Here is a 22,456-nt window from a genome sequence, read left to right on the forward strand (position 1 = left end):
TATTTGCAGCAATTTATTATTCTTTTTTCAAGTTAAAATACAGACTAATACTGTAGATTTAAAAATTTCCTAATGGGCAAATAAATATGTTACCTACTCAAAATCAGTTTAAAACACTTTCAGTATATATGTGAACATTTCAGTGTAAACCTGGAACCAACCTTATTCACAGGAATGCCTTATTTATTAGCTAATAAGTAGTCTTTGGCTTCCTTCTGGAAATGCAGCTTCGCTGACTCCTAGTTCTGACCTTAGTATTTATTATGCTTTCTGAACGCATAGCCTGATAATCCTTCTGAGTTACCTAACCCCCAGACTGTTTTCTTTCAAAAGGAGGATTGTTTTAGGATTCTCTTCTGCAGATGTAATTAGTTAAGATAGGGTCATTCTGGAATAGGGTGGGCTCCAAATCCAGTATGATTGGTGTCTTTATAGAAAGGAGAAATTTAGAGACACACACATGGAATTCATGGAGAAAGCACTCAGAGAGCACTCAGATAATCACTGGCTGACTGTTCCAGGTTAATTTGAAAAGTTTGAGATCATATAATCTAACTTAAATAAATTTAAAAATACACATACATCTTTTTACAGAGAATACGAAACATGAAACTTACCTCTTTGCGTTTCTGAAGAAGTAACTCCAATCTTTCATTGGCTCTCTTTCCAATCATTTTATTTCTCTCAGCTTCATATTGTCTTTGTGTATTATCCTGATGAATACTGAGGTTTAAGGCAACATTCACCAATGCAGTCATGAGCTTCATGGCTATGAAATAAAGGAAGATTACGGTATTCACCCATTAATCAGGTCTTCATCCATAAGATTACAAATTTATAATGGAAACGGATGACGGAAAGAAACTAGTCAGTTTCTATGTTTACAACTCAGTCATATATTAGAAAAGAAACTTATTTTATAGAAATAAAGTCATCATCTTAGACTGCAACATAATTTTCTGTGCCTCAGTGTCCCTATAGCTTGGTTCATTGACATTTCCCACTTAAAAACTGCCTCATCCTAACTATCAGAAGAAAGATTAACAACCCCTCTTCCCCACCCTCAAATATGCATACTTTAGTGAGGGCATACTAATCAAGCCTATTAGAACTCTATTCTGACCATTATACACAATTGCTTCTTTAATATCTTTAACTCAGACACTTCAAAGATGCCTTCGATGTTTACAATCAATTCATGATCTTTACCCAGAGAGATGGTTCTCTGCCTGCTGTTCCGCACCTCAGTGAATGGCATAACCTCCAAACCCTGAAATACAGATCCTACCAAACTCATTAATTAAAAGTGTATCCTGTGAACTTCTGATTGACCTATTTTCCCCACAGTGTCAATGTACTTTTAAATGTTCACTTATATTTGCAAATCTTCAAATATTTTCAAACTTCTATTTCAAGTCATCTGAAAAACAGGTATGACACAAAGCTTAAACTTTTCTCTATTCATATTTATTTTCATTATTGAAATGGGTGATAGTGTAGAAAATATCGGTAAAAGAATAAGAGAGTTTGTGCAGGTAAATAACTTCCTTTTTTTTTCTTCTAGGTTATTTATTTATCTGCAAATATGAATGAATGTACATTAATAAAAAATGGACCGATCAGTGTTTTGGAATACTGATCTACTTATCTGCAAACATATCCATAACCATATATGAGCATGCATTTCTCTTAAAACTTCACTATTTCCCTTTAATTACACACACAAATATACATAATACTACCTGTTATCTATTATCTACACACACACACACAATTTGTCAACCTGAAACTATCTGCATTTGCCAACTCCATATTAATAGTGATTAATGCCCTTAAGCTAAAATATAAGACAAGATGTAAACAAATTTAAGTTAGTGAACACTTAGAAAAATATTTAATGAAAATATTTCTTTCCTAATATAGTGTCTCAATATAGTAAACTGAGAAATATTCCTGTTTCAAAATACAGGCTAGTGATTTTACAGTATTTTACACATTGTCAATAGGATATCTGATGATACTATGAAAGCTAAAAGTACTTTTTAAATTAACCTATATAAAAAAAAGGAGAAGAGCTCAAAGATAGGAGGGATATAGGGCATTCACACTGCCCAAGTCAGGGATAATGGTGTAACAGAGTTTGCCCTGAGTATACAAAATCATACCCAATGGAGCTTAATTTAGTATATACTTCTAGATCCCCAAAACAAAACAACTTGTAGATCAAGGAGTCAGAAAGCATTAAAATTAATACCAAGCCTGGCTAGAATTCACTAGAGGAAGCTAAAACACAGATTTTCTTCAATTTAAAGACCTTTGCTTTTGGGGCACCTGGGTGGCTCAGTCGGTTAAGTGCCTGCCTTTGGCTCAGATCATGATCTTGGGGTCCTGGGATCCAGTCCAAACATATCTTCATTTTATTGCATTTCACAAAAGTATTAGGTTGTGACAGATTGGTAATTAAAAAACTAATCTTTCATCAGAGAGAATTCAATAAACACTTATTTAGTGCTTCCTCAGTTATTTATCAATCCAACATGGACTTACCACTGTTCTAAAATACTAGAAGTACAAAATGGAATGAGACAGAGTATCTACCCTCATGATTACTACATTCTAGTGTGGAGCAGACAATAAACAAATATAGAATATACAAATGAAAAAAAGTATGTCAGTTAATGAAAAATCTATAAAGAAAAATATAGTATGATTTTTAAAAAGTATGGTAAAAACGTTAGAGAGTAAAAAGGATAGCCAGGCAGCTTGAAGGCCTCTCTGCAGAGCTCATATATGAACATGAAGTGAGGGAATGAACATGTGATCATATGACAGAACAGTGTCCCAGGGAGAGGGAGTAAAAAGTACAAAGGTTATGAGATAAATTGTTATGAGGAGGGAACTCAGAAAAGAGCAAGGGATTCAGTGTGGCTGAAGCACAGAAACAAGTAGAGGCAGGAAATAAGGGTTAAGGAAGAAACCAAGAGGCCAGGTTACAAGAGTTCTACTAGGATCTAGTTAGAACTCAGGAATTAAATCTAAATGAGGCAAGACCCACTAGAAAATATGGTGTGAATGGGAAACAGTCTGATTTAGATTTAAAACTGTAAACAGATTATAGTAAAACTGGAAGAAAGGAGACCAAATAGAAGAACAATGAGAGCTGAAAATATTTTGCCAAAAGTTTGCAATGATTCTCAAGATGTTGGCTTTGAGCAGCTCAGTAAAGCAATGTTGGTTTAGATTAAAGTGGTCTCAATAGGTAGAGAGATATTGAAGGCAGAGCTAAAAAAAAAAAAAAAAATGACAGGTTATAATGTAGGAAATAAGATAAAAAGAAAAGGCAAGGGTAATTAGAAAGCTTTGTGCTTATTAGGTATCTAAGTGGAAATATCCAGTAGCTATACATTTGGAAGCCATCATCAAAGACATTGTTATTTTGAGCCTTAAAACTAGACAGTACAACCCACCAATGAGTAACTATTCAGCCATTAGAAAAAATGAGGCATGATTTATGTGCTGAAAAGCCCACCAAGATATTTGTTGATAAAAAAAAGCAAGATGCCTGTCAGTATGTATATTATGCTATCATTTATACAAAAAAGAATGTGCTATTTATTTTTATGTGCCAGTCACTCTTCTAAGCTCTTTACACATACCTACTCATCATATACCTCACAATTTGTCAAGTAATTTTATTTTAATTGTTCCTTTTGTACAGAGAAGAAAACTGAGTCCCAGATCAGCTAAGAGACTTGGCAGAGACAGAATTTGATTACAGGCAGTCGTGCTCCACTGTCCAAGTTCTTAAGCACTACATCATACTGCCTCTCACTGAATATGTATATGCTATTATACTCATAATCTTTGAAAAAAATATATTAGACTAGCAACTTTGGTTGCCTTCAAGGAAGAGAATTTGATGACTGAGAGCCATGGACGGAAGAATGACATTTTACCATACAGTTTTTTATTTTGAATTTTAAATCATGTGAGTATATTACCTCTTCCACTATCATTATCTTTTGACAGAATAATAAAACTATGGAATTGGTTTTCACTTTATTCACTAAGGAGTGAATAAAGACAGAAAAGATTAAAAAGTCTAAAAATTGAGTTCTGAGATAATTCAATATTTACAGTGTAGCTTTCTAAGATACACTATGACAGTGTATATTCCACAAAACAAGTGAAGATAGTAATTCAAGAAGGAAGAAGTAGCTATGTCTATCGAGAGAGAAAAGATGACATCTGGGAGCTTCCCAGTGATTTGGACAGTAAGAAGGTAATTGCTGACTACAACAATAGCAGAGACAGTAATGTGGCAAAAATAGAAAACCGATTAGAGTGGGTTTAAAAAAGGAGAGGAGGACAGTAAGTAAAGACAGTGAATAGAAACAGTTGCAATTTACTGTAAAGAAAATGTAGGGAATGTAGCTAGAAGGGCATGAGGAAACAAGGGAGGATGTAATGGTCAGTCTTATCTGTCAACCTGGCTAGGCTACAGTATCCAGTTATTTAATCAAACACTAATCCAGGTGTTATTGTGAAGGTATTTTGTAGATATGGTTAACATCTACAATCGGTTGGTTTTAAGCAGAGGAAATTGCCCTCAATAATGTGGTGGGTTTCATCTAGTCACCTGAATACCTTAAGAACAAAATACTGAGGTTCCCTGGAGAAGCAATTTCTGCCTCAGGACTGTACAACTCCAGCCTGTTTCTAGCCTGCCGTTCTACCCTAGATTTCAAATTTGCCAGCTCCCACAATTGTGTGAGCCAACTCCTCGAAATAACTCCCTCTCCCCAAATATATCTTGGTATATACATATATACAAGATAGACATATCTTGGTATGTATTTGTGTGTGTATCAGTAAGTAAGTGTATCTCCTATTGGTTCTGTGTCTCTGGAGAGCCTTAACTAACAGAGAATGTTTCTAAAAGATAAAGGCTATCACAGCATATTAGTATAATGATAAGAATTATCTTATAAAAGTGGGGAAACTGAAGTCAGTAAAGAGAAAACAATTTGAAGAGCAAAGTTCTTGAGGCAAAGACCAGGGGTCAGATCTACTGCACAAGGGCAAGGACCAACCTTAGAGGTAACTGTAATAAGAGAAAAAGTAGAGTATAGGGGTATAGCTGCACCTAGATAAATAGGTTTAGTCCTTGAAGAATTCTCTGTTGTCTCTATTAAGCAAGCAAAAATAATCAGCTAAGTGTGAAAAAAAAGAATAGGCATTACAGGTTTGAGAAGAAGGTATGAAATAATCTTGTAAGAAAGTAGGACTATCTATGTAGTAGAATACTTTAATTGGATTGCTAGGCAAAAGGTCCACTTGTGAGAAAAAGCTAAAGCCCAGACATTATGATGAGCCGGCCAGGTACCCAAAAATGATAAGAGATTTAACCAATCCCTCTATCTCTTAAAAACCCAACCAAAATAACAAAGTGAAAACAAATTTCATCTTCAATAAATTGAGAAAATACTTGCTAACCCAAAACACAATATATTAATATATGTACATGGAAAGCAGAAGGATGAGCAGAGCGTACGGATAAACCAAATGGTCAAAAAAGGAATTACAACTATGTGTACCTAAAAGAAAAATAAAAACTATTTTGCTCTGCAGAACCCAGAAGCGTTCAGGAATTACAAGTACTAGGTTCCACAGAAGATGGAGGGAGGTAAGTTGTGAAAAGAGTATTATTTCAGTTTGTATAATAAATAATTAAAACTCTAAGCCTCTACTCCAACTTAGGCAGTCAAGCAATTTCTCCAACACACACCCACCTTGGAAGTCCAGAAAGTTTAATTCCCTCAATAAAATGAGCCAGAGATCTGGAATCATCAGACACAGAAGAGGGATATATGTGAAGTGCAGACTGCCCTAGATGCTGTTTCACCCTGTCCAACTCCCAAATGGTAGAGGGCAACTAAACTTAAGTAGATTGAAAGATCCTTCCGCAAAGAAGTTGAACTTCCCCAGGAAAAAAAATTATCAATACCAATAGTTTAGGATCTACAATGAAAACACTAGCTGACCACAGGACTGTCCTACAATGATGCTCATCAAAGAAGACAGAGCCACTGCCTCATCCTGTCAAACATATTCTCTTCTTTCTCTTTCCCCCCTCTCTCCCTCTCACATACACACACACCCTCCCTCTCTGGTAACTGCCTTTTTAGGGTCTCACTCTTAACAAGAGTAGAGAACCAAGAAACAGATATTTGAGGAAAGTTCCAACATGAAAGAGAGTGGTAAGAGCACAGAATCAGAAGAATAGAGTAGGAAGCTGAAAAAAATTTCAGAGTAATAATTAACATTACCAAAGAGATTAAGAGAAGACATTAAATCCATGAAAGAGTGTTTTAAAAAAATAAAGACTTGGAAAATGAGAAACCTCAAGAGATTAACATCCAAGCAACAGATATTCAACAAAGAGTGCCAAGCATAATGAATGGGAAAAAATATATATACACATAAGGGTATATCACCATGATATTTCAGAACACCAAGAATAAAGAGAAAAATTTTAAAGCTTCCAAAGATAAGAAACAGGATCAGAATCAGAAGTTGAAACAGCACTGGACTTCTCAACAGAAACACTGGAAGCTAGATGAAAAACTTTGAAGAAAATTAAGCATGAGGATGTAATATACTTTTCAGGCAATGTAAAGTCTCAAATACATACTTCCCCAAAACCCCTTATCAAAGAACAAGCTAACCAAAAAGGAGAGAATAAATTAGGAAGGAAAGCAAAAGATGATAGGGACTCCAAAAAAAGACAAAGGATCCAAACAATGGTAAAAAAGCTAAATAGTTTAAAGGGCATCTAGATTGTAGAAAACGAACCTGCCATATCAGACATGATTATAAATAGTTAAAAGCACAGAAAATGCATGCTACAAAACTGATCCTATTATTTGTTTTAAAATAAAACAAAAAATCCTCATAAATATGCATACGAGAAAAAACTTAAAGGAAATACCAATATGTTCTGGGCACAATGATGAGGTGGTATAATTATGGCTAATTTTATTTTTGTACTTTTCTCCTTTTCTGAATACTCTATAATCAGTACAGTAATTTTATATGCACAGAAAATGTTTTAATGTACAACATGGTAATGTTAATGAAAAATACACAAAAAAAAATGTTCTCAATTTCTCTGCCCTCTTTAGAACTAAGCCAAGTAAGCTCTGTCATTCTATTGTAGTTAGAATATCAATTACTGAATGACTTGTATATGTTAACATTTAATATGAATTCATTTAAGCCTTACATTCCTGAGATAGGACTATTAGTATTAATAGTATACAGATGAGAAAAGTGAGGCACAGAAGTTGTCTAAGGTCACCAAGGTAACGAGTAAAAGATATGCAATGTTTGTAAAGTGATTTTAAAATCATGACTTCTTCACAAAAACTGGCCCCCAAAAGAAAGCTAATTTTCATACTTGATAAAGAAAGAGAAAAATCGGCGGAGCAAGATGGCGGAGGAGTAGGAGACCTAGATTTTGTCTGGTCTCAGGAATTCAGCTGAATAGGGATCAAACCATTCTGAACACCTACGAACTCAACAGGAGATCGAACAGGAGAGTAGCAACAACTCTCTGAACAGAGAAGCGACCACTTACTGGAAGGTAGGACGTCCGGAGAAGTGAATCCGAGGCGATATTCGGGAGGATAGACGGCGGGGGAGGGGCCTCCGCCGGCCGCTTCTGGCAAGTGCTAGAGCCGCGGAGCACAAAATCGGACCTTTTAAAAGTTGGCTCGGCAGAGGGACGCCGCTGCAGTGGCTAAGCGGGGGGTGGAATCCTCCCGGGACAGTGTGGTCTCAGGACCCTTGGGGTCACAGAGAGACCGGGGGTGCCTGAGTGCGGCAGAGCTGCCAGGTGTCGGGGCGGAGAAGCCGGCTGCAGATACGGACCAGAGTCGCGGGCTCTCAGCTCGGGGTTGCCATAAACTGTGATCTGCGGCCCAGTCGGGGCACGGCTCCCCCAGCAAGGACCCAACAAGCAGCAGATCCGGGGAGACTCCCCTTCCTTCCCGGGGAGGAGCGGTGCGGGAACGCACTGCAGGGATCTGCTGGGTTTGGAGACTCCGAGCGGGGTCGGGTGCCAGAGATAGCAACGCTCGATCACAGGCCGGGTGAGCACGGAGTGCGGCCGGAGACCGGGGACACGGGAGTGACTGCTTTTCTCTGGGGGCGCACTGAGGAGTGGGGCCCCGAGTTCTCGGCTCCTCCGGGCGGAGACTGGGAGGCCGCCATTTTCGCCCTGGTCCTCCAAAGCTGTACCGAGAGCTTGCAGGGAACAAAAGCTCCTGAGAGCAAACTGGAGCAGCTTCCTTAGCCCGGACCGACAAGGGCGGGGCAATTCCGCCTCCGGCAAAGACATTTGGAAACCACAGCAACAGGCCCCTCCCCCAGAAGATCAACACAAACAGTCAGCAAGCCAAGACCAAGTTGATCGATCAAGGAGAATAGGAGAACTCCAGCGCTAGGGGAATACTGCACATAGATTCATGGCTTCTTTTTTTTTTTTTTTTTTTTTTTTTTTACCATGATTCATTATTTCATCAAAGTTAATTTTTGTTGACTTTTTTTTATTTTTCTTTTTCCCTTTTTCAACCAACATCTTATAAATCCCTTTTTAAAAAAAAAAAAAAAATTTATTTTTTTTTTCATTTTTAGAGTCATATTTTATCCCTTCATAGTAGTTATCCTTGTTTTTGGCATATATATATAAGTTGTTCTCTCTTTAAAATTTTGAGGTACAGTTTCTTCTAACAGATCAAAATATACCCTAAACCACTAGTGTATGGCTTTGTTCTAGTCTCCTGCCTGATCACATTCTCTCCCTTTTTCCTTTTTTTTTTTTTCCTTAAATCTTCTTTCTTTTTTCAAACAACTTATCTTACCAAGTCCTTTTATAAAATCTTTTATAATTTTCATCTTTACAGTCATCTTCCATCCCTTCATTGTATCAACCCTTATTTTGTACATATATGCCTTTCTTCCTTTAAAATTTTAGGAGGCACTTTTTTCTAACAGACCAAAATACGCCCAAAATCTAGTGTGTGGCACTGATCTATGCACTAGCCTGATCATATTTGATCATATTCTGCCTTTTTTGAATTGTTTTGTTTTTGTTTTTATCTTTTTTTTTTCTTTTTTTTTTCTTTTTCTCTTTCTTTTTTCTTTCTTTCCCTTTCTTTTCCCCTGGTTTCAGGTCTTTTCTGATTTGTATACAGTATATTTGCTGGGGACGTTGTAAACCTGTTAGCCTTTTGTTCTCTCATTCATCTATTCTCCTCTGGACAAAATGACAAGACGAAAGAAATCACCTCAGCAAAAAGAACAAGAGGTAGTACCGTCAGCCAGGGACCTACTCAATACGGACATTAGTACGATGTCGGACCTAGAGTTCAGAATCATGACTTTAAAGATACTAGCTGGGCTTGAAAAAAGCGTGGAAGTTATTAGAGAAACCCTTTCTGGAGAAATAAAAGAACTAAAATCTAACCAAATCGAAATCAAAAAGGCTATTGATGAGGTGCAATCAAAAATGGGGGCACTAAATGCTAGGATAAATGAGGCAGAAGAGAGAATCAGCGATATAGAAGACCAAATGATGGAAAATAAAGAGGCTGAGAAAAAGAGAGAGAAACAACTACAGGATCACGAGGGCAGAATTCGAGAGATAAGTGATACGATAAGACGAAACAACATTAGAATAATTGGGATCCCAGAAGAAGAAGAGAGAGAGAGAGGGGCAGAAGGTATATTGGAGCAAATTATAGCAGAGAACTTCCCTAATGTGAGGAAGGAAACAGGCATTAAAATCCAGGAGGCACAGAGAACCCCTCTCAAAATCAATAAAAATAGGTCAACACCCCGACATCTAATAGTAAAACTTACGAGTCTCAGAGACAAAGAGAAAATCCTGAAAGCAGCTCGGGAGAAGAGATATGTAACCTACAATGGTAGAAACATTAGATTGGCAACAGACCTATCCACAGAGACCTGGCAGGCCAGAAAGGACTGGCAAGATATCTTCAGAGCACTAAACGAGAAAAATATGCAGCCAAGAATACTATATCCAGCTAGGCTGTCATTGAAAATAGAAGGAGAGATAAAAAGCTTCCAGAACAAACAAAAACTAAAGGAATTTGCAAACACGAAACCAGCCCTCCAAGAAATATTGAGAGGGGTCCTCTAAGCAAAGAGAGAACCTAAAAACAGCAAAGAGCAGAAACGAACACAGACAACAGACAGTTAACAGTCACCTTACAGGTAATACAATGGCACTAAATTCATACCTTTCAATAGTTACCCTGAATGTAAATGGGCTAAATGCCCCAATCAAAAGACACAGGCTATCAGATTGGATTAAAAAACAAGACCCATCAATATGCTGTCTGCAAGAGACTCATTTTACACCCAAAGACACCCCCAGATTGAAAGTGAGGGGGTGGAAAACCATTTACCATGCTAATGGACGCCAAAAGAAAGCTGGGGTGGCAATCCTTATATCAGACAAACTAGATTTTAAAACAAAGACTGTAATAAGAGATGAGGAAGGACACTATATCCTACTTAAAGGGTCTATCCAACAAGAAGATCTAACAATTGTAAATATCTATGCCCCGAACATGGGAGCAGCCAATTATATAAGGCGATTAATAACAAAAGCAAAGAAACACATTGACAACAATACAATAATAGTGGGGGACTTTAACACCCCCCTGACTGAAATGGACAGATCATCTAAGCAAAAGATCAACAAGGAAATAAAGACTTGAAATGACACACTGGACCAAATGGACTTCACAGACATATTCAGAACATTCCATCCCAAAGCAACGGAATACACATTCTTCTCTAGTGCCCATGGAACATTCTCCAGAATTGATCACATCCTAGGTCACAAATCAGGTCTCAATCGGTACCAAAAGATTGGGATCATTCCCTGCGTATTTTCAGACCACAATGCTTTGAAACTAGAACTCAACCACAAGAGGAAAGTCGGAAAGAACTCAAATACATGGAGGCTAAAGAGCATCCTACTAAAGAATGAATGGGTCAACCAAGAAATTAAAGAAGAATTAAAAAAATTCATGGAAACCAATGAAAATGAAAACACAACTGTTCAAAATCTTTGGGATACAGCAAAGGCAGTCCTGAGAGGAAAGTATATAGCAATACAAGCCTTTCTCAAGAAACAAGAAAGGTCTCAAATACACAACCTAACCCTACACCTAAAGGAGCTGGAGAAAGAACAGCAAAGAAAGCCTAAACCCAGCAGGAGAAGAGAAATCATAAAGATCAGAGCAGAAATCAATGAACTAGAAACCAAAAGAACAGTAGAACAGATCAACGAAACTAGGAGCTGGTTCTTTGAAAGAATTAACAAGATTGATAAACCCCTGGCCAGACTGATCAAAAAGAAAAGAGAAATGACCCAAATCAACAAAATCATGAATGAAAGAGGAGAGATCACAAGCAACACCAAAGAAATACAAACAATTATAAGAACATATTATGAGCAACTCTATGCCAGCAAATTAGATAACCTGGAAGAAATGGGTGCATTCCTAGAGATGTATCAACTACCAAAATTGAACCAGGAAGAAATAGAAAACCTGAACAGACCTATAACCACTAAGGAAATTGAAACAGTCATCAAAAATCTCCCAAGAAACAAAAGCCCAGGGCCAGATGGCTTCCCAGGGGAATTCTATCAGACCTTTCAAGAAGAATTAATACCTATTCTCCTGAAACTGTTCCAAAAAATAGAAATGGAAGGGAAACTTCCAAACTCATTTTATGAGGCCAGCATTACCTTGATCCCAAAACCAGACAAAGACCCCATCAAAAAAGAGAATTACAGACCAATATCCTTGATGAACATGGATGCAAAAATTCTCACCAAAATACTAGCCAATAGGATCCAACAGTACATTAAAAGGATTATTCACCATGACCAAGTGGGATTTATCCCTGGGCTGCAAGGCTGGTTCAACATCCGCAAATCAATCAACGTGATACAATACATTAACAAAAGAAAGAACAAGAATCATATGATCCTCTCAATAGATGCAGAAAAAGCATTTGACAAAGTACAACATCCTTTCTTGATCAAAACTCTTCAGAGTATAGGGATAGAGGGTACATACCTCAATATCATAAAAGCCATCTACGAAAAACCTACAGCGAATATCATTCTCAATGGGGAAAGGCTGAGAGCTTTTCCCCTAAGGTCAGGAACGCGGCAGGGATGTCCACTCTCACCACTGCTATTCAACATAGTATTAGAAGTCCTAGCCACAGCAATCAGACAACAAAAAGAAATCAAAGGCATCCAAATCGGCAAAGAGGAAGTCAAACTCTCACTCTTTGCAGATGATATGATACTGTATGTGGAAAACCCAAAAGACTCCACCCCAAAACTGCTAGAACTCATACAGGAATTCAGTAAAGTAGCAGGCTATAAAATCAATGCACAGAAATCAGTGGCATTCCTATACACCAACAACAAGACAGAAGAGAGACAAATCAAGGAGTCTATCCCATTTACAATTGCACCCAAAACGATTAGATACCTAGGAATAAATCTAACCAAAGAGGCAAAGGATCTGTACTCAGAAAACTATAAAATACTCAGGAAAGAAATTGAAGAAGACACAAAGAAATGGAAAAACGTTCCATGCTCATGGATTGGGAGAATCAACATTGTGAAGATGTCAATGCTACCTAGAGCAATCTACACATTCAATGCAATCCCCATCAAAATACCATCCACTTTTTTCAAAGAAATGGAACAAATAATCCTAAAATTTGTATGGAACCAGAAGAGACCCAGAATAGCCAGAGGAATACTGAAAAAGAAAAGCAAAGCTGGCGGCATCACAATTCCGGACTTCCAGCTCTATTACAAAGCTGTCATCATCAAGACAGTATGGTACTGGCACAAAAACAGACACATAGATCAATGGAACAGAATTGAGAGCCCAGAAATGGACCCTCAACTTTATGGTCAACTTATTTTTGACAAAGCAGGAAAGAATGTCCAATGGCAAAAAGACAGTCTCTTCAACAAATGGTGTTGGGAAAATTGGACAGCCACATGCAAAAGAATGAAACTGGACCATTTCCTTACACCACACACAAAAATAGACTCCAAATGGTTGAAAGACCTAAACGTGAGACAGGAGTCCATCCAAATCCTAAAGGAGAACACAGGTAGCAACCTTTTCGACCTTAGCCGCAGCAACTTCTTCCTAGAAACATCGCCAAAGGCACGGGAAGCCAGGGCAAAAATGAACTATTGGGATTTCATCAAGATAAAAAGCTTCTGCACAGCAAAAGAAACAGTCCACAAAACCAAAAGACAACCGACAGAATGGGAGAAAATATTTGCAAATGACATATCAGATAAAGGGCTAGTATCCAAAATCTATAAAGAACTTATCAAACTCAACACCCAAAGAACAAATAATCCAATCAAGAAATGGGCAGAAGACATGAACAGACATTTCTCCAAAGAAGACATCCAAATGGCCAACAGGCACATGAAAAAGTGCTCAACATCGCTTGGCATCAGGGAAATCCAAATCAAAACCTCAATGAGATACCACCTCACACCCGTCAGAATGGCTAAAATTAACAAGTCAGGGAACGACAGATGTTGGCGGGGATGTGGAGAAAGGGGAACCCTCCTACACTGTTGGTGGGAATGCAAGCTGGTGCAACCCCTCTGGAAAACAGTATGGAGGTTCCTCAAACAGTTGAAATTAGAGCTACCGTTCGATCCAGCAATTGCACTACTGGGTATTTACCACAAAGATACAAATGTAGGGACCCGAAGGGGTACGTGTACCCCAATGTTTATAGCAGCAATGTCCACCATAGCCAAACTGTGGAAAGAGCCAAGATGCCCATCGACAGATGAATGGATAAAGAAGATGTGGTATATATACACAATGGAATATTATGCAGCCATCAAAAGGAATGAGATCTTGCCATTTGCAACGACGTGGATGGAACTGGAGGGTGTTATGCTGAGTGAAATAAGTCAATCAGAGAAAGACATGTATCACATGACCTCACTGATATGAGGAATTCTTAATCTCAGGAAACAACTGAGTGTTACTGGAGTGGTTGGGGGTGGGAGGAATGGGGTGGCTGGGTGATAGATATTGGGGAGGGTATGTGCTACGGTGAGCACTGTGAATTGTGCAAGACTGTTGAATCACAGATCTGTACTTCTGAAACAAATAATGCAACATATTTTAAGAAAAAAGAAAAAGAAGAAGATAACAGGAGAGGAAGAAAAGGGGAGTATGTCAGAGGGGGAGACGAACCATGAGAGAAGATGGACTCTGAAAAACAAACTGAGGGTTCTAGAGGGGAGGGGGGTAGGGGGATGGGTTAGCCTGGTGATGGGTATTGAGGAGGGCACGTTCTGCATGGAGCACTGGGTGTTATGAACAAACAATGAATCATGGAACACTGCACCAAAAACTAATGATGTAATATATGGTGATTAACATAACAATAAAAAATTAAAAAAAAAAAAAAAAAGAAAGAGAAAAATCTAAGAAAACGAAGGTTCAAAATAAAAAAGAAAATGAAGGTTCTTTAAAGTAGAAAACTTAACACATTACTTCTAATACTTACATTTACATATTGGAAATAAATTATTTACAGATTACATAATTGCATTTTTTAAAAGATTTTATTTTATTTATTTGACAGAGAGAAAGAGACTGTGAGAGAGGGAACACAAGCAGGGGGACTGGGAGAGAAGAAGCAGGCTTCCTGCAGAGGAGGGAGCCTGATGTGTGGCTTGATCCCAGGACCTTGGGATCATGACCTGAGCTGAAGGCAGATGCTTAACGACTGAGCCACCCAGGCGCCCCCCATAATTCCATTTTTAAGTTTACTGTATTTTACGGGTAATGTTATAGATATAATGGCACTCATGAATTCGGTAATTATTGGGCATTAATCCCATGAGAACCCTAAAGTCTACTCTATACAAATCCTGGAAAACTGGAAAGTGTTATCTCTAGAGGAGAGGTAAGAAAAACAAAAATGATAAAAAGAAAAAAAAGCAATAGTAATAGTATAAAGCAATGAGAAAGTAAGACTTTAGAAGAATTAAAAAAACAAAAAATATGAAGAAGAGATTATTTACACTTTATAGTCTACGTTTTGATGATGCCAGACTGACCTAAATTTTTCAAGCCCTATAACCACAGAAACCAAAAGTACTCTGTGTAGCCCAGAGTTATAAAATACTTAATTGAATTTAATAAATAGAATTTGGGACCGATGAGCTAAAAAAATAAGTGAAATGAAAACGCATGCTATTAGTTTTCTTAATAGCAGTTTTTGAAAGATGTAATTTGTTTGTTTCTTATTTCCCCACTTGCAATACCTTTTACTACTAAAATAAGAGTAGATGTTCAATATATTCTGAGTAAAAACAGGATGAAGTCAAACATTGCCAACACTATTAGCTCTTTTTGTCATTACAGAGTAATAGGAGCAGCTTACTAAATGTCAGGCACTAGTCCATGCTCTCCTAATCTCTTTTTAATTAGATAACTATCATGATCTTCCTCACTTTGCATGAAAAGAAAATGAGGCCAGGTAAATTAAGGATTTGTCCAAGTTACGCAACTAGTAAAAGGCAGTGAGGGATATGGATCCGGACAGTCTGGCACAGAACCCATTTTTTGAACCACTATCTTTTATGGTTTCAGCAACTGAGAGCCAAAGAAAAGATGTCAATTTACTAAAGCAAAATGATTTTCAGTCCGTGACTGGAGAACAAAGCAATTTCATATACAGTATCTTTCCTTAGACTAAAAAAGTCCAGAGATTCTGACTTGGTTAGAAATGTTAGTCAACAATGAATCATATGTTAATATAAAATCAACCATATGTAAACATGAAAATGTTAAACAATGAGGTATAAAGAAATGTTTACTCCCTCAAGGATCTGAGAGTGACCTATTATTAACTACTGATGAAGACTGGCCTCCCAGCATACTGAGGCCACTTTACTGTCATATGATGATCTTAACCACATTTTCTGATTTTCCCAGAATTCACTTTAGCAAAAATTAGAATCAATCACTACGCTATTGACACAAATTTTGTATTCTTAATCCCCCTTTGTTCAAATTAGCATTTTCACCTTAGTAGTGAGTGGTAGTCAATAGTAATCTATTTGTAACATCAGAGAAAATTATATAGGTGTGAAAACAGCAAAAAATAAAAAAGTTAAATCAATATTACCTATCCTGCAAATTACTATCTAACAAAAATTCAAAATCAACACTCTGTAAAGTATTGGCATACATTTTTAAAGCAAACGTCTAAAAATAATTTAACTATAGATCTAAAAAATAGACTCTCTGAGAGTAGAATTATCTTCATAATACCAAACAACAAAATGGCAAAACAAAGGGAATCCTATCTAATTTTGACCTTGGGGAAAAAAAGAGACTATTTCCTCATGAAAATTTCATCAAACTAGGGAATAAATAAATATGCTCAGTCTCAAATTCTAAATACACCAAAAAAATGACAAAATGTTACTTATATAAATTATATTCGCAGTATGTTCAACTGAGGTAGCTATTTAGAATAGAAATAAGGGCATTTAATTCTAAAGATTAATAGTTAATGAAAATTATACTACAATGTAAAACACTAGGTCAAACAAATGGGTATGTTTTAAAATTCCAATTAAGTGAAGAGAAAAAAAAATAAGGAAAATATAAGATATAAGAGCTAACAGTCTGTTTCAATTTAATGACAAAAAGAATTCCAAAAAAAGGGGAAATACAGTTTACCTCCAATGGAAAAATGAGACTACTGTTAACTGTAGAATAAATAGACCTAAAGAACTACTGAATGATGAAAATTTTTAATAAAAATATGGTAAAAGTACACAATTAAATGCAATGCATAAATACTGACAATAGGGATACATTATATAACTGTATAAGAAAATGCGTTATTTGGAAAACCAATTAAAAGTACTACTGATAAGACCGCTCTGATGACTTATGAAGCTCTGGAACTCATCACATCTGTACCCTACAGAACAACTAACCTGATTGTCTCTCTTCTCAGCTAAGATATAAGCAATGTGAAGGAGCATTTTATTCCAAAGCCGATAATCATATCTGGCCATAACTGCCTTGTAACTGTCCATGCACATAGTCTTTGAAGCAGAGGATTAAATGTTCCTGCCCATTTTATCTAGTCCCCAAGACTCGTCCTGCAAAGTGAATAAAAATGATTATCTTTTAATCTACCCCTTGCATACATACCATTAAAAAAAAAAAAACAGAGAGGAGGGCAAAGATGAGGAAAAAAAATCCTTGAAAATACGGATAATTATTATCCAATCTGGACTTAAGTGCTCAGCAAGATCTGTGCTTTGTTGAAGGGTAGGTGATTGGTAAGTCCCACATTTTATGAAACTCAGCCTTGGAAGATATGATCATGAATACAGACATATAGCAATTATAATAATATTTTGAAGTAAATTTTAAAATGACTTGAAAAATAAGTTTCCACTTTTAAAAAATCAGAATAAAAAATGTTGATTTCCTTCCATTTTTCTTGATATCTGATTTTTGAAAATAATTTCAAATTCAAATAGGCTAGATGATGATATACAAACAGCATAGACGAAAACAAAATGGCATGTATCAAGTAGTTTAAAAAGCTATCATGATCACAAATTGTAGGAAAAGAAAGGCAGAAAGGCACTGGAAGGAGGAGGAAGCGACTCAACTCAAAAGGAATAGAAGGAAAGCTATAATTAAAATATATTTAAGTATATGTAAAATTAGCATATATAGGTTGCCAGAAGGATAAATACAGGGAAAACAATACAATAATAAAAGTCACTGAAAATGGGCCAATGGAAAAGAGAGGGGAAATGAAGTCAGTAAAATATACTATGAGGTCAGTAAAATACAGTAATACTTCATTTACTAGTGGAGGACAAACGCAAATGAATTAAAGTGCATTTTTCAGGAAGCTGAGGCATTTTAAAAGTAAAACTGTTCTGCTTATTTCTACACTATTCTTTCTCTTGTGTTCTTAGGAGTATGTGGCACATGTTTAATCTTTTATACAGAATGCACACAGATTTCTGGATTAAAGAGAAGTACCCTGAAAAATAAAGTACCCTGCCCCAACAGAGAAGCCTCTAGGCTTCTCTCTTGTTCTCTCTCTCTCTCTCTCGACATTGTAAGCAAAATTTTTTGTCTTCTTTTTGAAATTTTATGAAATTTCATAATTCTATCAGCAGGAGAGCATTTCACATTTGCCCTCCATTCACTTGTTTCTCTTTCTCTCCTAGTCTTATGAAACAAAAATTAACTTTTTATGAGAGCAAGTTTGGCTATTCAGAAGCAATTTCTATCTTATGTTTAAGTTCTGTTATTTCAAACTGCTGCATTTACTATGCATCTGACAACCAGCTAAATGGGCATTACTGTCCGTAGAGGAAAATAAGTTCAAAACTAAATGGAATATATAAAGTAAAAAAGAAAAAAGCAAACTAAAATTAAGATACTAAAAGTCATGAAATTAGAAAGAAAAAATGCGTAATAATCAGATAATTTAAAAATAATAGTGTATTTGCAGTACCTTTTAAAAGATCTCTTCTCCTTCCCAATAATGAGGAAGAAGATACTCTAAAAACACAGAATTTAAACTGTTTGGTGTTTGTTCTGTACAGAAATTTTTTCAGCAATAAACTGTATTTTTATTTTACCTTTTTATAAAAAGATAAAATTGGGTAGATCTTCCTCTTTTCCTAATAATAAGGAAAATGTTACTCTTGAAAATAAACTGTGTTTCATACAGACATGTAACTAAGAGAATAGTGGACACTAATATAGATCAACTACATTAAGTAGGGGGGGAAAATAAGGAAAAGAAAAAAGAGGAGTGGAAAAAAACATGGATGACCCTAGGTAATACTATCATTTTGGCTTTAAGCAATAGATTAAGCCAGAAAATGACAAGATTTTAAACCACGTGTTCGCAATGCGTATTCCCCAAAGCATCAGCATCAGCATAATCTAAAATCTGTTAAACTCTGGGGGTAAGGCCATGCAATCTGTTTCAATAAGCCCTATAGATGATTCTGGTGCATGCAAAAGTTTGAGAACCAATGATTTAAATATATTTAATAAATGAGAAATTTAATTTAAATGCAAGATGAAATGCAATTAATGAAATTAAATCTGGTGTTTGTCATTGTAACGTGTAAGATGAATACAAAGTTACTGCTACTAAAAAGGATGTAATCTGGGAGTATTTACACACATGTGCATGTACACACACGTGCACACTCTACATCACAGATGAAAAAGAACAGTCATTTTAGGTAAGCATAGTTAAAGTAGTTGAGGGAAAACAGAACAATTGCTAAATTAATGAAATTGCCTTGTTATGGAGAAACAAGAAAAAAATAAATGCACTTGGCTGAGAAGTTCTCTAGATAATTATAAAATGAAAGAGTGAAAACTAATCCATCAATTCTTCAGATCAGCTAGCCTCCCTAAATGAACTGATTTCAAAGATACTATATCTAGATATACTCAGGTTATTACAGCAGTAGGAAGAGGAAGAATGCTGGCTACATAGCAATTGCAATTAGGTAGAATTGTTTCAAATATATAAACATTTACATACTTATGTGTAATAATAATGAGCAATAAAAGCAATGTAATTAAGTGAAAAAAATACTATGAATTTGGAATTTCAACTACTAATTTTGGGGTTTACCAAAGAATATGGCCTAGTGGACTCCTAAAATTTCTTGGATTATAATATAATGATGTATTAAAATAATTAAACGTTGAGAGAGAGAGATTTGCTGAAATTTGCCAGAAATTTTCAATTTTCATTCTCAAGGCAATCAAATGCCAGTAATCAAAATAGGCATACATCTTACCTAAACAGATAACACAAGCCATTCAGATGAATCTGGGGGAGGGAAGGGATGGTATTTTTTCAGGAGCACAGTAATTAAATTAATACTTAATCTAAATACATTTAAACAGCAATAGTACATATTTAACAAAACTAAATGAAAAAGAAATAAAATGTTGGTTACTTACCAGCAAGGGTACTTGTATGCCTAAAAGCTCTGACCTGGGAGTCTGACAAACCAGTCAAAAGGGAGATTACTGTGTCCATCATATACTCATCATAAATTATGCTATACTGACACTGTCGAATCAGGACTCCAATAAATTCACAAAAGTTCGAACGAAATTTTTTCCATTGAGGCCCAGGCATGGTAAGGGGATAATCACCACTGTCCTAAAAGGAATAAAAAGAACATATTAAATTTGACATATGATATCAATTTGATCAAAGTTTTCTTTCCTACCTATAAAGGAACATTTTCTTCTCAAAAGTAGATGTGGACAGATATTGAAGGTGACTTACACAGGTACGCTGATAGCTTTCTATTTATTGTTTGTTTTGATCTTCCACAACTAAATAATTCATGAAGTGCTCAAATCTGTTAATCAGAACAAGTATTTAATTCATTATTCTAAGCCAACATTCAAAAAAAATAGTTCCCATGTTGTTATATTTGGGTCCTAGTTGAGATAATTTGAAGTAAAAACAAAAAAAAAATTAAAGAAGTGTAGACTAGAAAGGATATTTGTGATTGAATTCAGATCGAAGTAATCAGGATTTCAGTACCACATAGCATCTTTCAATTCTTTAAAATAGAATTTTTAAAAATTGAGAATTTCAGGGGCGCCTGGGTGGCTCAGTCGTTAAGCGTCTGCCTTCAGCTCGGGTCATGATCCCGGGGTCCTGGGATCGAGCCCCGCATCGGGCTCCCTGCTCAGCAGGGAGCCTGCTTCTCCCTCTCCCACTCCCCCTGCTTGTGTTCCCTCTCTCGCTGTGTCTCTCTCTGTCAAATAAATAAACAAAATCTTAAAAAAAAAAGATTAAAAAAAAAGAATTGAGAATTTCAAAAGTATTTCATTATGAAGTCCAAAACTAATTTTTTTTGCATCTGAAACTGCAACCTTATTTCTTCCAATTTTACTATAAATGTTCTATTAACTGTATTTTATAGAGCAGACTTATTAACTTTTCAAAGAAAAGAAATCTAGTATGGGCTCTTGGTATTACCAGATTGTGTCATCTTGTTTAAAACATGAAACTGAATGGGGTAATGGGATGATGGGCAATAAAGAGGGTACTTGATATAATGAACACTGGGTGTTATATGCAACAGATGAAACACTAAATAAACAAACAAAAAACAACATGAAAATGACACTGAACACAATTAGTTAGAGGTTTCCCACTCTAGCCTAAAACATTTTGGTGGAGAAATATAAATTCACAAGGCAGAGAGTGAGAAATTCTGTGAACACAGTATCTGAATATTCTGAATTTCTGGCTGTTTGCTTTTGCTAAACCAAACTGCTGCTAGAAAATTAGTTATGAGGGAAGGCTTGGGCTGTGTTGGTATCTCAGGAAAGAAAACTAGTGTAATACTTAGAATAACAGAAAACTCCAAGAGCAAGGAACAGCTGGCTGAATCTTCCTAGTCCTTGAGATTGGGAGTGTCAGAGGTAGACGGGAGAGGATAAAAGAGTGGAAAGGTGAGATGCTTCTTCTCAAAGGTATCTCAACAGGCTGCTGCTGCTTCTGTATCACAAAAGCTCATTAGTGTAGAGCTTCTCCTGCTTTATACCAACTGTGAGATTCAGCCATTTAGTGCTCCTCCACAACAACAAAGAATAAAATTTATCTCAATAACCCATCTAAACAAGCCAACAGCAAGCAAGAGGAAAGGCAGAAAAATAAGCACTCAGAAGTAAATAATAAAAAACTAAAATACTTCAGAAGATTCAAATGTAGCACAAATCAAAATAAAAAAACTTTAAGGCTAAAATATTTTATTTACTGATTTATTTTTTGAGGTATAATTCACATATAACATTGTATTAGTTTCAGGTATACAATATAATGATTCAGTATTTGTAGATATTGTGAAATGATTACCACAATGAATCTAATTAACATCTGTCACCATACAGTTACAGAAATTCTTTTTCTTGTAATGAAAACTTTTAAGAGCTACTCTCTCAGCAACTTTCAAATATGTAAAATAGCATTAACTATAGTCATCATGCTGCTCATTATATCCCTATGACTTACATATTTTATAACTGAAGTTTATACCTTTTGACCCATTTGCCTGTCCCCAAACCTCCTACCACTGGCAATCACTAATCCGTTCTATCTATGAGCTCAGTGGGGTTTTTTGTTGATTTTTGGGTTTTTTGATTCCCCATGTAAGTGAGAGCATATGGTATTTGTCCTTTTCTGTCTTATTTCATTTAGCATAATGCCATCAAGGTCCATC

General features: G+C 36.1%; 1 protein-coding gene across 3 annotated transcripts in view; it reads right to left on the reverse strand.

Annotated features, from left to right (window-relative positions):
• The window catches only part of STAG1 (stromal antigen 1), a 419,741-nt gene that overhangs the window by 158,481 nt on the left and 238,804 nt on the right, over nt 1-22,456 (reverse strand). For all 3 annotated transcript variants that reach the window (XM_027584268.2, XM_027584270.2, XM_027584269.2), the window contains 2 exons: nt 20,172-20,376; nt 618-769 (listed from right to left, as the gene is read on the reverse strand). In XM_027584268.2, coding sequence (XP_027440069.1) covers nt 618-769; nt 20,172-20,376 — 357 coding nt within the window. The remainder of the gene's footprint in view (nt 1-617; nt 770-20,171; nt 20,377-22,456) is intronic.

This window comes from Zalophus californianus, chromosome 1 (assembly GCF_009762305.2).
Source record: "Zalophus californianus isolate mZalCal1 chromosome 1, mZalCal1.pri.v2, whole genome shotgun sequence".
Lineage (NCBI taxonomy): Eukaryota > Metazoa > Chordata > Mammalia > Carnivora > Otariidae > Zalophus > Zalophus californianus.